This window comes from Colletotrichum destructivum, chromosome 11 (genome assembly GCF_034447905.1).
Source record: "Colletotrichum destructivum chromosome 11, complete sequence".
NCBI lineage: Eukaryota > Fungi > Ascomycota > Sordariomycetes > Glomerellales > Glomerellaceae > Colletotrichum > Colletotrichum destructivum.
Genome location: NC_085906.1, coordinates 133,966 through 146,125, shown reverse-complemented (window position 1 = coordinate 146,125; position 12,160 = coordinate 133,966). Strand labels below are relative to the sequence as shown.

Genomic DNA, 12,160 nt, shown 5'->3' with positions numbered 1-12,160 from the left:
AAGGGGGACCCTCGCCGATCTCGCCACCAGCTTCAAACCACACAAACAGTGCCTGCCAAAGGACCAGCGCGACAAATTCGTCAAAGACGAGGCACCCGACAACCTTGACGACAAGTTGAAGTACGAGGTTGGAGAGGCCCTCGCCAAGGCGCGCAGCAGCAAGGGCCCTTCGAAGCTCACCAACGTGCTTGCGGACTACGCCACCGAGGGCAAAAGGGACCTTTCCAAGCTCACCAGCCGTCTCAGGCCAAGGGCGGGCAAGATCTCTGTCCTTTTCGAGGCTGACGAAGATTTAGAACGCTATCGACTAACTTTTTCTCGTGGTTACCTACCGCCTCCACCAGCGGCTACCGAAATCATTCCGACACTGAAAAGCGCGGGTTTGAACAGCGCGAAATTCGTCAAATGTCAATAAACAGTGTCTCTAATTGTCTGTTATGTCAATCTTAAAAGTCGTAGGTGAGTCAAGATCTGTAGATAATCTTTGGTAGATACTGTTACGCATTTCGTGCTCGGTCTCGGTCAAATACCAACTGAAAGGTTTAAATTAATTAACACTATAACAAGCTTCATTATAGTTGCAGGGAAAAGTGTTTTCCCGTATGAAACCCTGTAGAACAGGTCGTTTGTAAAGATGCAGCCACACTCAACTTAGTATTAGGACATCCGGAGCATATTGACACAAATTGTCCGGATCCCTCCGGGTTATGGTCTGCAATATGTCTCTAAACTTTCACCTACAGTAGTATTTAAGAGATCAAGGTCCGGTCCTTTTTCAACTTTTTAGAAGCTCAACAGACACAGAAAAACATTCGTCACTCTCAAAATCAACAAAGTCTTCAGTCTTACCACCTACCTATTTTTCCTTCTTTTCAAGACGCAAAAATGAACTTCAAGGTCGCTCTTACCCTACTCTTCACCTCTGTAGCCCTGGCGGTTCCAGGCAATATTCATCACGTCGGCAACGTCCTTGCTCGTGATCCTCAAATGGATACCAGAAGTCCTCCTGCACCGAGCTGCTGTTCGTTAATTCCTGGTCTTTGCCAAGTTAGCTGCGTAAGTTCCTACTACTCTAAGCTTGCTATACTACTAAGACTATGCTAATTGGTGTGTTGCAGTGCCCTGGAGTATGTAAAGCTCTTATTTCAAGCTTTAGGTTACTTACTAATGTATTTTGATTTAGGGCTGTCCCTAAATTGGCTGCTAGCCTGCCTACTCTAAGATAGATGTTTTGTAGAGTACTCTTATATTTAGGAGGAGCATACTCTATCATACACTATGCTATTTACAATGTGTAGAAGCTTTCTATATAGGTTGTAGGCTACTTGGAACACAGTGTATCCAATCGAATGCTACTGCAGAATCTACGTAACGCCCCTAAAAGCATACGTTTCCAATAAAGCCCTTATTAAAGCAACAGCTTAAGAATTTATCGTTGTTGGCTGCGATACTAGGAACGCACTCAAGGTTGGAGTCACCACCCATTGTCCCTAATCCATTACAACAGTCTCGAGTGGCAGCTCCGCTATCACAATAGCATTGGGACCGTTTCGTTCTGTACCACGTGGTGATTAGTACTTCTGAGATAAACTCAAGCTGGATAGGGAATAGAATAAGGAAAGCCTACATACAGATTGTGAGAAGACCTTGCAGTAACCAAGCTGTCAGGTACAGCAGCTGCAGCTGCACTCAAGAAAAACAGAGACGTAGTAAGGCCTGTAGAGATCTTCATAGTGACAGTTGGGAGTGTAAGATAGAAGGCTGCAAGAAGCAGATAAGTGTGTAACCGAAAGAGTTTGTAAAAAGGCGTAGGACTAAGGACGTTTAGAAACCTCTGCTAGGAGAGATGAACAAGTAAAAGAGGGGGTAAACATTAGTTATATATACCACAATATCAACAAAACTGTTGAAACTACAATTGCTAGAAAGGGAAATTACCAATCCTACTTGTGCGTATCACTTAGTCCCAGAACTGGACTAGGACAAAAAAAAAAGATGTAATAGGTTGCTCTACCTTGCATTTGTTACCTAAGTCATCCTAGGTTAGTGAATTGATTTCGTAAGATAGGGGGTTTAATTCGTTTCTGCAGTCTGGCGACCCTGCTGGGGTCGTCCGCCTGATCGTGTGGTTTCCGCGGCTTCCGTGGCTAGGCCTGCCTGCGCTGCAGCCCGAGGTCCAAACGTGCCGGCATAAGATGTAGGATCGGCGACATTCGCATGAACCGGATCCGGGCTAGACCGGGGCCAGTCCAGCGGGCGGCATCTCCACTCGGCCCGTACAGCCTTCAGTGTCCCGTTCGTCAGATTTCAGACACCATAGAATAACCTGTTGTCTTGACTTGACAGAGGGAATGTTAGCGCCTGCTTGTTATCTGTAATCCCACTAGACCGTTTTTTCTTTCAAAAACGGGGTCACCAGGCATTAATAATTTCGACTGGCTTTAGTTACCTTCACTTCCACTTTTACCGTCCAGTGGGGCCGAATATCAATCGACTGAGAACTTGTAAACTTAAACTTCAATATCGCGAGTCAGTTACTGTGTCTTTGTGCGGTTGGAATATTGTCGTACTGAAGCGAGTCAATAACCTAAAGGCGGGGCCTAAAAAAGTAAAACAATGGTATGACGACGATAAAAAAGACCTGTTTACTAATCTCATAAAAAGGTTTACACCTGCATTTAGGTTCCACCTACGTCCCGCTTGTTTCCAGTGTGTAGGACCCTCTCCTGAGTCCCGAGTGAGTTGTTCAGTCTCCCCAGTCCATCTTAGGTAAACAATGTCTTTCCCTATTTCTCTTGAAGCCAATATTGTCTTGATCTCGTCGATATCAGACGTAGATATAGCCTAAATAACATCCTCTGTTACATAAAACCAAGGTTAAGCAAAACTTTGCCACGCATTGTATCCTATCTGTAACCGTCTCTGTTATAAAGGATATTTTAATGAAAGCAGATACTGCAACGTAAAGCAAAGAACTGCTCCTACTGAAATTGGGTCTCTTAACAATCTTAGAAGAGGTACACTAGTGTAACATAGCAGCAGAGACCTACTCATTGCTGTCGTCAACAGGAAGCCTCCGACCAGCGGCGGAAGGTCTCGACTGTCACATCAGTGCGCGGAGAGTCCGTCTCGAGTCAGCGCTGAAGGGCACTAAGGCCCTTGTTCAAACGCTTGTGGACATGACTGGCACCGGCACGGGCGGAAACCGGAATCGGCTCTCGGAAATTATTCTGGTCCCCGCTGTCCCGTCGGACATTGGGCAGAGGCCCCTCGCAGACCAGGAGAGGCATCTCGCTCGCCAACAGCATCCGTTCTCGCCTTCTCGACCTCGGCCGCCAAAGCCGCCGGCCGCCAGCCACAACACGCAATAATTCCACATCTTTTCATCTCCGCAACCCGCTGGGCTTGGGGACATGCCGCCTTGCCCCCGCTGCAAGCCAAGAGTCCGTCGCCATCTCCACACACAGCCGTGTCATCAACCTACGCTCTGAAAGTTCCTGCTAGTCCGTTTTTACAATCCCACGCCCACGGTTCTACACCTATAATTAATTTCTTCACACATGCCCATGAGCACCATATTGTCTTGAATATGTCCCCAGAACACTTGCTTATGAGCATGTGCTTAAATCTAGATAGAAGGGAGATGGACCTGCGTGATCTCATCGGCTCAGCCATTTCGCTGTTTTTACGTTCCCATCAGAATCCGGCTGGGCACCTAACAGTCAGCATTCAGGTCTTGCCTGTCCAGAATCTCATAGTACAGCGCGACAACGTGCAGATTACAGTCGAATAAGACGAGGTGATTGACCCGATTGACAGTGAAAGCAAGAAGTCTAACGACACCGGGTGCGTCTACACATTATCTCGGACTGGAATGCTAACATTGCGGTCCAGTTGGTAAGGACAAAGACCTCGAATAAGATGTTTTACTTGCCTACAGTTGACAAGTCTGACCACAGACCCATTATAGACTCCCAATGCACAGTTAGAATCTCCAGCACCATCAACGTCGTCAGGTCCGTCACCCTCGACAAATTGCAGCTTCTTGACCCTCTTCTCCATGTCTTGATTCTCCACCATCAACCAGATCAACTGGTTCTTCAGCTCTGCGGTCGTGTTGGTCTTCAACAATTCTATCGCAAGGTTCGCCATCACCTTCTCAATGCACGTCTGTCTTGTCCACCTCAACGTACTTATTCTCCTTCGTCTCCATATTGGACACATCTATTTCGTTTGCCTACGTGAAGTTCCCACGAGATCTTCTGACGGCTGCAGAATAAGCTTTGCTACACGCCAAGAGACTACATCAAGGATCTAGTTTATGCAAAACTTGCCGGCTTCAGCTGTTGCGCCCGTGCAGGTTACAGGACTGACTAGTAATAAGCTTTAAAACCTCAATCGGTCTATCAATTTCAAGCCGTTAAACAAATATAAATTCAACAATAACTCTCACTTGGAATAGCAGATTTTGCATTACTTATCATTTGTGCACATTGATCTACTATTCTTTTCTAAAAGCTTCTTAGTACTACTGCCTTATTGTATGTAGATCTTTAAGGTGTAAGCATGGCTAGAACCATTGACTAACTGTTGCGCTAGGAACGAACCTATCAAGACACCAGCAGCACTACAGAAACGCATTCTTTAACCATGCAGTTCTCTAAAATTACTATCGCTCTCGCCTCTGCCGTCATGTACGCTGCTGCTGTCAGCGCGGCTTGCGAACAGATCAAGTGCGACGGAACATGCGGCCAAGGCGGTGCTAAGGCAAACTTTTGCGGTTCTATTCAATGCAACGATCTAAGCAAGGGCACAATCACATGCTGCGACAATGTGCGGTGTGATCAGTAGAGTTGTTCAATTGGAGGTCATAACACACACGAAGGGCGCTACAGAGACCCTCAGAGATAGGATTTATCGGCTGGATCGGCCGGCTGCTCGGCGGCAGCGAAGGGCCTGCCTCGGGCTTCTCATCCCGGGCAGTGGGCTTCGTAGGGGCCGAGGGCTTAGTCGGACGGCATGGCGCAGCCAAAGCGCACGAGAATGGGTACGCAGATAACACACTCAATATACGCACAATTGACCCATTACTATTATTCTCACGAACGTGCCTAGGTTGTGGGCCGACTGGGTTCCTCTGACGCGCCCAAACACCCTGCTGCTCCTCCCGGCACATTTCCCACCCAGTCCACATCTCACAGTCGGTCCATCATTCCCCGACAAGGCGAAAGGAACATCAGCAGAGCATCGTTATCGACAGCATCCATAATCACTGCAACGACATAATCGACCATGCTCAAGAAGCAGTCGTCGAAAAGGAGATGAAGAAGTAGGCGGGGATGTTGAGCACCTCAGGCGTCATCGACAAGCAGATGAAGTAGGAGTACATTGCCGTCGTTGAGGAGTACATAGAGAGATGTAGCTTAGGGTTACCATCACAATGACAGAAAGGTTCGCCTCCTAGATCAAGGGCATGCTGGTGGTGATAAATGGCGACATTAGGGGTCTACGCTAAGGAGACCGTCCTAGTTGGCTTGTTGACGGTGAGGAACCACGGCACCAGGATTAACTAGAAGACGTACATGTTGTTGACGTCCAGCGCTGCCTCGACCAAGCAAAACAACAAGATCACTTTTATCTCCATGGGAGTGGCGGCGGAGCAAGAAGTCGGAGATTGCCTCCAGGGTTTCCCAGACGCAGGGGAAGATCTAGCCTACAGGGGTTTGGGGCCCAAAGACAACAACAGAGACCCCCAAGGGCTGCCTCAAGACCTCGAGCTGCCCCAACAGGGGAGCACTAGCCGTCCAAGTTGACCGGACAATCGTCTGATCGGCGTCCTGAATGTGTAGGCTGAGTTCGCCCACAAGACGAGCAATGTTTTTCTCATTCGCGCAAGTCGAGTACTCTGTGTGGCAAGACGTCGATGAGGTCAGGAGCAAAACTCCAGAGAAGGGCATCATGACCATGGGACAGGTCTCGGGAGAGAGAGAGAGAGAGAGAGAAATAGAGAGACCTACCGCTGGAAGCGTGTTTTGCGAGCTCATCTCTGTTGTCAAGGATGAGATGGTACAGACCGTGTAGTTGCTTCAGGCTCCACCGAGCATCATTTCGCATGTAGTTGCATTGCCACAACGTGCGCGCCTCAGTCACGGCGTCGTGGAGCTTCTTCGACATGTCTGATTCAACAAAGAAGTTGTAAGATTTATAGAGTGTACGTTACGTTGAGTAGCAGCTTTGAGCTGGTATAAAGAGTAGACACTGGGCGTCTCTCTCTGACATGACATCTAGGCTCTGCCGTCGAATCTGCCCGTAACCCTTTAGAGCCATGGCATATTATTGATTCGAGTTTGCACTGGGCCCCTCCCACCAATGATGATGTCTATGGAAAGATGATGGCTCAGACTTGGGAACTCTCCCACATGTGCAACAATCAATTCGTTTGGGGGTCTTGGAGGATATAAAGCGAAAGCTGTTAAAGGCTTGATGAGGATTCCTACATAGATTACAGATTGTTCTCACCTTCATATAAATAAAACTTTGAATCACTTAGTTAGGGTTTTGACCACAACTACTATTAAAGCGAGTGATTATTACTACTTATAGCCTCTCTCCTCCCTTACGCATCATTGCTGCTTGATGGAAGCCCTTCAACGCCCCTTCCAAGATCCTCCTCTAGAGCTTGTCTGCCAAGGCTGATCTTTTGGCAGTCCTGCAGAACAAACACCATGCGAGCCCATTTATTTTCACTCGGGTTCCTCCATGCATGCATAGTGCTTCTCTGCACAGCCACGTCTCCGCGGTGCATGAGCTCGGTGTCGCCCGAGTCCATCACCAGCTCGATGGAACCTTCAAGAACCACGCCGTAATCCACACTCTGAGTCCGGTGCATCATACAATCGAACACGGGGGCGAAATCGGCAATACGGCAGACGGTGTCGTTCTGGTTGACGAGGCCTAGAGTGTTACTACCCATGAGATGGTCATGCTTTTTGATGTCGAAGTCGTGATCCAAGGACGCCGGGAACTCCGAGGTTGTATAAGCAACGTTAAAGGCCATGGTCTTGTCGTCGTAGACGGTCCATGGGGGCTGGCGTTTTTCCTGGATGACGGCCTTGCCGCTGGTTTGGTCATGTCCTGTCAAGTAGACACTCGGCTTGCGAAGGTCAGAAATAGAGTCGGCCTGGGTGTTGCTCGATGGCGCCATTGTTTGATATGATGCGGACGGATGCAGAAAGAAGTGTTGAGAGGGGGGGGGGGGGGGGTCAAAGCATATGTCTCTGGGCGCAAGCAGACTCAACTACGGTGTGTGTGTGACGTACGGTGCCGTTGGGAGGAAGGACATGATACGCAGGGAGAGAGATATATAAGCATAGAAGGGGCATTTATCGTGCCGCAGGTTGAAATGAACTTGAAAAGCCGGCAATTTGGGGCGTCCCATATAGCAAAACGTGATTCAAGCAATAATGTTGCGAACGGCCATCTCCAGCCGGGAACATCCATATGGATTGGACCACTATCTGTTTGATAGGGTCCCCCCTTCCCCCTCTCCCCCCCGCGTCTGCCCCAGCGAGCTAAATAAACCCCCGCCCGAGCCGAACCCGGCTTTCTCCGGTCCCCGGGCCCCGCCACACGTCCGAGGCACCGTCTAACCTTTTTCAAGTTTCGGGCCTCCACTAGTGGCAACACTCACAGAAGAGGGATCTAAACGCGTGCCCCAGATTCAATCAAGTACAAAGAAGCACCCACCACGTCGCCAATCCATGACTTTCGATTGATAAGTACAAGTTTGGATCGCCAGGACGACTTGTTCTTTTGAGTGGCCTATAGGTTCTAGCAATCCTCTGTGGCTTTTGTGTATCCAAATATGGCTCTGATTCCAGATCTTTTGGCGTCCTCCGGCGATACACCCTTTACCATTCACAACATTCCCTTCGGCGTCATCTCTTCCAACAGCCAGACAACCCCCAGGTGTGCAACTGCCATTGGCGAATACGCTATCGACTTGGTTGCCTTTGCCGCCGAGGGTCGCCTTGGCCATGTCCTGGGACCAGCTGCCGAGACCATATTTTCTCAGGTACGCGAAGAGGAGAGGAGAGAGAGAGAAATAGGCAAAATAGGAGAGAGATTTGCCCGCTTTCCCCTCTCCAGAACTGCCTCAAATCAGAGTCCAACAGATCATTCCAATTCTGACTATGCTCTTACAAGCCGTGCTTGAACACTTTTGCCGCGTTGGGCCGCGCGACCCGCCGCGCCGTCCGCGACGTTCTGATCCAAAGCATAAGAGCGAATGATGTCCCATCACAATGTCTAATCCCACTGGCCAACATCACCATGCATTTGCCGTTTCAGATTGGGGGATTCTCGGATTTTTACTGCTCTCTGGAGCACGTGCAGAATGTAAGCTGGCCGGGCCACCTTCCCTTTCTCTCTGTGGCATTTACAGGACCCCAGGAAGCATTCCATGGTAAAAAGTGCTCGCTGACAACACCAAGTGTTCGCCCATGGCAGCTGGTGTGGCCATCCCTGATAACTGGTTCTACGCGCCCTCTGTGTATAACTCACGGGTGTCTAGTGTCGTCCCGTCTCCGCAACCCATCCGGAGACCCAGGGGCGTGTACTACGACGGCGACGGCAACCCCACATATGGCCCCTCGCGAGAAGTTGACTACGAGCTTGAGATGGGCGTCTTTGTCTCGAAACCGGTCAAGCATGGGGAGGAACTTGCCATCGAACACGTTGAGGAGCACATCTTTGGCTTCGTGCTGCTGAACGACTGGTCCTCGCGAGACCTTCAGATCTTTGAGATGAAGCCGCTTGGACCTTTCCACAGCAAGGGTTCGTCATGTCCCAGACTGCTGCTTCAGAAGCAAATTATTGACTTGGCAAACCGCCTTCCAGGTTTCGGGACCTCAATCTCGCCATGGGTAATCACCTTGGAGGCCCTAGAACCGTTCAGATGCCCCCCAAAGACAACACAAAGCCCGGCCCCGTTTGATCACCTCAAGTGGCCAGGATCGAACGGAACATTCGACGTTCATCTCGAGGTTGACCTGATTCGGAAGTTACGCTCTACATCTCTCCAACGACATTGATAAAAAATTGCACGGCTGAGGCAAAATGATGATCCAGGCAGCGGCAAGACGCATCACATGGCATCCAGCAATCTTCGTTATCTTTACTGGACGCCCTTCCAACAGCTCGCGCACCATGCATCCGCGGCGTGCGGTCTTGGCTCGGGAGACTTAATCGGCACCGGAACGATTTCTGGCGACGTAAGTATTGCCACCTCCGCTGACTTCACACTGTGGCCTCTCTCTCCTTGCCGAATGCTGACTAGAGGGCTCGACTGTCGGGCCACTCCAGCATGTTGACTCTGGCGGAAAGAAGACCGAGCTGGGCTGTCTATATGAAGCAACCCAGGCAGGGTCAAAGGATGTCGAGCTAGCCGACGGCACCCGCATGCAGTACTTGCAGGACGGTGATGAGATAGTACTGAGAGGCTTCTGCGGGCAGCGAGATGGTAACAGGCCCTACATTGGTTTTGGTGAGTGCCGAGGAATACTTCTGCCTGCACGTAAGCAGAAGGTAGGTTAGATGTAAGCACAAAAGTGATGGCTATACTGTCGTGATGGGTGCAGACGCCCTAGATAAGCCGAATTCGTTTCACTGCAAGTGTAGTTTCACTTTTGCGCCATTCATCACATATACAAAACAGTAGAAGAGTTAGATAGAGCAGTTACTAGAGTTTGGATTGCTCTAGCTATTTTTAAGATTTCTTTTGTCTTCGATCTTTAGCACTATTATTAATAGTACAGAAAGGCCTTAAAGTAGTTATAGGAAACGCATGTACATACTTGCGCGTCCACTCTAAAAATCATTTACAAGAATGTATATTGTAGACTTAGTATCTTAATATTCCTTACCTGCTGTAACCAGGGCATTCTATGTCTTACAAGGGCATAAGTAAGTTACTTACAGCGCTATTAGAGGTTAGTACCTCTTACCTCTAGTAGAGTGTTCTTAATATCCCTATCTAACTACCTAACTCTAGGTTAGACGATATCAATGCTTTAGTCTAGGTGGAGGCAGGGGAGGGGAGGCGAGTTCATTGTGCGAATTAAAACAATAGGGGAGGGGGGTTGTTTAGCATTTCCCTGCACAATACTTCGGATCCTTAGGGAGTAGAAGGAGAAAAGGAGGAGGGGGTTGTTTATAGGCTTCTTACTGTAACTACAAGACAGTTACAAGATCTACTAGTATAGTAAAGGGTTATACTACTACTCTATTGTTACTTATTTCTATACTGCTTACTATAACGTGGTTGATAAGCTCGGCGATCAGACAAGCTCGGCGATCACCCAACCGCAACCACAGCACATTTCCAACTAATAAGCAACACCCAGGAAATCAATTGAATTCCAACTAATGGAGGTCCTCTTCCTCAGATATTTCTTCGACAAATTGACATGTTCGCGCATTATGACCGGTGTTCCCACAGACGCCACACCGCCGTTGGCCCGTCTCAGTCCTCGGTCGGCGACCACTACTCCGGCGCGTTTCCTCCTCAATCTGAGCTGTCGCCTCTCTCTGTGATTGAAGGTCCTCTGCCTCAGCTATAGTAAGACTTCCTCCTTGTTTGAGACGGGTTTTCTTAGCCCTCCTGCGTCGGCTAAGCAGGTTATTCTCCTCTCGAAGGATCTGGACCTCCGACCTTAATAAGGCAATCTGGTGCATAAATCCTCGCGCTCCCTTTGATAAATGCTCTACAGCTTCAATAATTGAAGTTGGGGAGCTATTCTGATGGCGGGATATCCTCCTTTTAATGAGTTCAGACTGAGAAGATGCTTCTGTTGGGTTGTTTGGCGTCTGAGAAGTCCACGCAGGGGGTGTTGTTGGGAGGGACCCTGGAGGTGTTGGAGTGTGTAACTTGACATCAAGCTTTGAAAGCACACTTTCTGCGCTTAGAGGGACAAGCCCTGCTCCTCTGAATCCTCCCTGAATGTTATTTTCCGTGATAGCTTGCGTGAAAGCCTTACGAAACGCAGGGAAGAAGTCTTCTTTCGCAATATGCGTATTACCCCGGCGTATCTTATCCTCAATTTGTCGACCGTATGCCGTCTTTAGTGGCCCAAAACACCCAACGTCCAAGGGCTGAAGCAAGTGAGACGAATGAGCCGGCATGCAGAGTGTGACGATACTGTTTTTCTTGCAATATATCTCAAAGTCGGCGGCGTGGTGACTTTCGTGCCCATCGACGATAAGGAGGCGATGACTACCACTTGCACGCAGTTTTGAATGCCGATCAAAGTGCCGTAGCCAATCTAGGCCTCTTTCGTTTGTTGTCCACCCATTTTCAGACGTTGCAATGACCCAGTCGCGTGGGAGACCGGTTTCAGTATACCAGGTGGAGAGGTGATATTGGCCCGCAACGATGATGTACGGCGGAACGCTGTAGCCTGACGAACTAATGGCCTGAATGACTGTAACCCATTCACGATTGCCAGGCTGCATCATTCTCGTATTTGACCGCCTTTCGGCACTAGTGACGACCATTCCGGATGCAATCTGGCCCATCATAAAACCAGTCTCGTCAAAGTTGTAGATGTCGGAGTCCACGATGCCGTATTTCGCGATTGTGTTCGCCACAAGGCGAAACCACGCGTTTATCGCGCCTGCATCTTCGCATTGGGCCCTCTTATAGTCGTACTTACGAAAAAAGCGCGTCCGAAGCTGTGGTTGTCGCTTGACGAAGTTTGAAGCCCAGCGCTTCCCAACTGGGGGTGCGTCGCGGTCGGCAAGCAGTCGATTAGCCATATCTTCCACACCACTGAGGCGAGGAGGAAACGATCGGGAATCCAGGTCTAGAATGTACTCAACTAGCTTCTCCTCTTCAAGCGCAGTCAAATTTCGTAAGCTAGGCAATACGTCGCGTCGTGACAGCTTTCCCTTAATTCGGTCGCGTAACGTTGAGTAGGGTACTGAGTAGATCCGGCATGCGGCTCTTATACTAAGATTTTCAGTTTGTTTGATTGCCTGGATAGCTAAGTTCAATTAAGCTTCTTTATTCATAAGGGACATTGCTGAGTATAGTGTGATGTGTACGTAAAGGTGAAAGATTAGTTTATCCGGTCGGGTGATCGCCGAGCTTGTCTGATCGCCG

At 49.1% G+C, this 12,160-nt stretch overlaps 7 protein-coding genes across 7 annotated transcripts; 4 read left to right on the top strand and 3 right to left on the bottom strand.

The window, feature by feature from the left end:
- The first annotated feature begins 799 nt into the window (after positions 1-799).
- On the top strand, positions 800-1,220 carry CDEST_15234 (uncharacterized protein). The gene is made up of 2 exons (XM_062931390.1): positions 800-1,056; positions 1,119-1,220. The coding sequence occupies exons 1-2, from the start codon at positions 886-888 to the stop codon at positions 1,176-1,178; spliced, it is 231 nt and encodes a 76-aa protein (XP_062787441.1). The 5' UTR covers positions 800-885; the 3' UTR covers positions 1,179-1,220.
- A 1-nt stretch (position 1,221) lies between these two features.
- Positions 1,222-1,834, bottom strand: CDEST_15233 (uncharacterized protein). The gene is made up of 2 exons (XM_062931389.1): positions 1,632-1,834; positions 1,222-1,555 (listed from the first exon to the last, which is right to left on the bottom strand). Exons 1-2 carry the CDS (start codon positions 1,730-1,732, stop codon positions 1,378-1,380), a joined length of 279 nt encoding a protein of 92 aa, XP_062787440.1. The 5' UTR covers positions 1,733-1,834; the 3' UTR covers positions 1,222-1,377.
- A 2,609-nt stretch (positions 1,835-4,443) lies between these two features.
- Positions 4,444-5,085, top strand: CDEST_15232 (uncharacterized protein). Its single transcript, XM_062931388.1, has 2 exons — positions 4,444-4,541; positions 4,600-5,085. Exon 2 carries the CDS (start codon positions 4,651-4,653, stop codon positions 4,849-4,851), a length of 201 nt encoding a protein of 66 aa, XP_062787439.1. The 5' UTR covers positions 4,444-4,541; positions 4,600-4,650; the 3' UTR covers positions 4,852-5,085.
- Positions 5,086-5,708: 623 nt separating this feature from the next.
- CDEST_15231 (uncharacterized protein) lies at positions 5,709-6,174 on the bottom strand (the record flags this gene model as incomplete). The annotated part of the gene is made up of 2 exons (XM_062931387.1): positions 5,709-5,941; positions 6,018-6,174. The coding sequence occupies 2 exons, from the start codon at positions 6,172-6,174 to the stop codon at positions 5,709-5,711; spliced, it is 390 nt and encodes a 129-aa protein (XP_062787438.1).
- Positions 6,175-6,616: 442 nt separating this feature from the next.
- Positions 6,617-7,204, bottom strand: CDEST_15230 (Putative oryzine biosynthesis cluster protein J/Cupin-domain-containing oxidoreductase virC; the record flags this gene model as incomplete). The annotated part of the gene is made up of 1 exon (XM_062931386.1): positions 6,617-7,204. The coding sequence occupies one exon, from the start codon at positions 7,202-7,204 to the stop codon at positions 6,617-6,619; it is 588 nt and encodes a 195-aa protein (XP_062787437.1).
- Positions 7,205-7,864: 660 nt separating this feature from the next.
- Positions 7,865-9,092, top strand: CDEST_15229 (Putative fumarylacetoacetase; the record flags this gene model as incomplete). The annotated part of the gene is made up of 3 exons (XM_062931385.1): positions 7,865-8,074; positions 8,206-8,397; positions 8,493-9,092. The coding sequence occupies 3 exons, from the start codon at positions 7,865-7,867 to the stop codon at positions 9,090-9,092; spliced, it is 1,002 nt and encodes a 333-aa protein (XP_062787436.1).
- Positions 9,093-9,149: 57 nt separating this feature from the next.
- CDEST_15228 (Putative fumarylacetoacetase) lies at positions 9,150-9,594 on the top strand (the record flags this gene model as incomplete). Its single annotated transcript, XM_062931384.1, has 2 exons — positions 9,150-9,272; positions 9,340-9,594. The coding sequence occupies 2 exons, from the start codon at positions 9,150-9,152 to the stop codon at positions 9,592-9,594; spliced, it is 378 nt and encodes a 125-aa protein (XP_062787435.1).
- Positions 9,595-12,160: the final 2,566 nt, after the last annotated feature.

Excerpts from the sequence above, each read along its gene's own strand:
- CDEST_15234 (XM_062931390.1), top strand. The coding sequence starts at position 886 with ATGAACTTCAAGGTCGCTCTTACCCTACTCTTCACCTCTGTAGCCCTG. Across the intron at positions 1,057-1,118 it reads GTCTTTGCCAAGTTAGCTGC|TGCCCTGGAGTATGTAAAGC; the intron begins GTAAGTTCCTAC and ends GGTGTGTTGCAG.
- CDEST_15233 (XM_062931389.1), bottom strand. The coding sequence starts at position 1,732 with ATGAAGATCTCTACAGGCCTTACTACGTCTCTGTTTTTCTTGAGTGCA. Across the intron at positions 1,556-1,631 it reads GCAAGGTCTTCTCACAATCT|AACGAAACGGTCCCAATGCT; the intron begins GTATGTAGGCTT and ends CACGTGGTACAG.
- CDEST_15232 (XM_062931388.1), top strand. The coding sequence starts at position 4,651 with ATGCAGTTCTCTAAAATTACTATCGCTCTCGCCTCTGCCGTCATGTAC.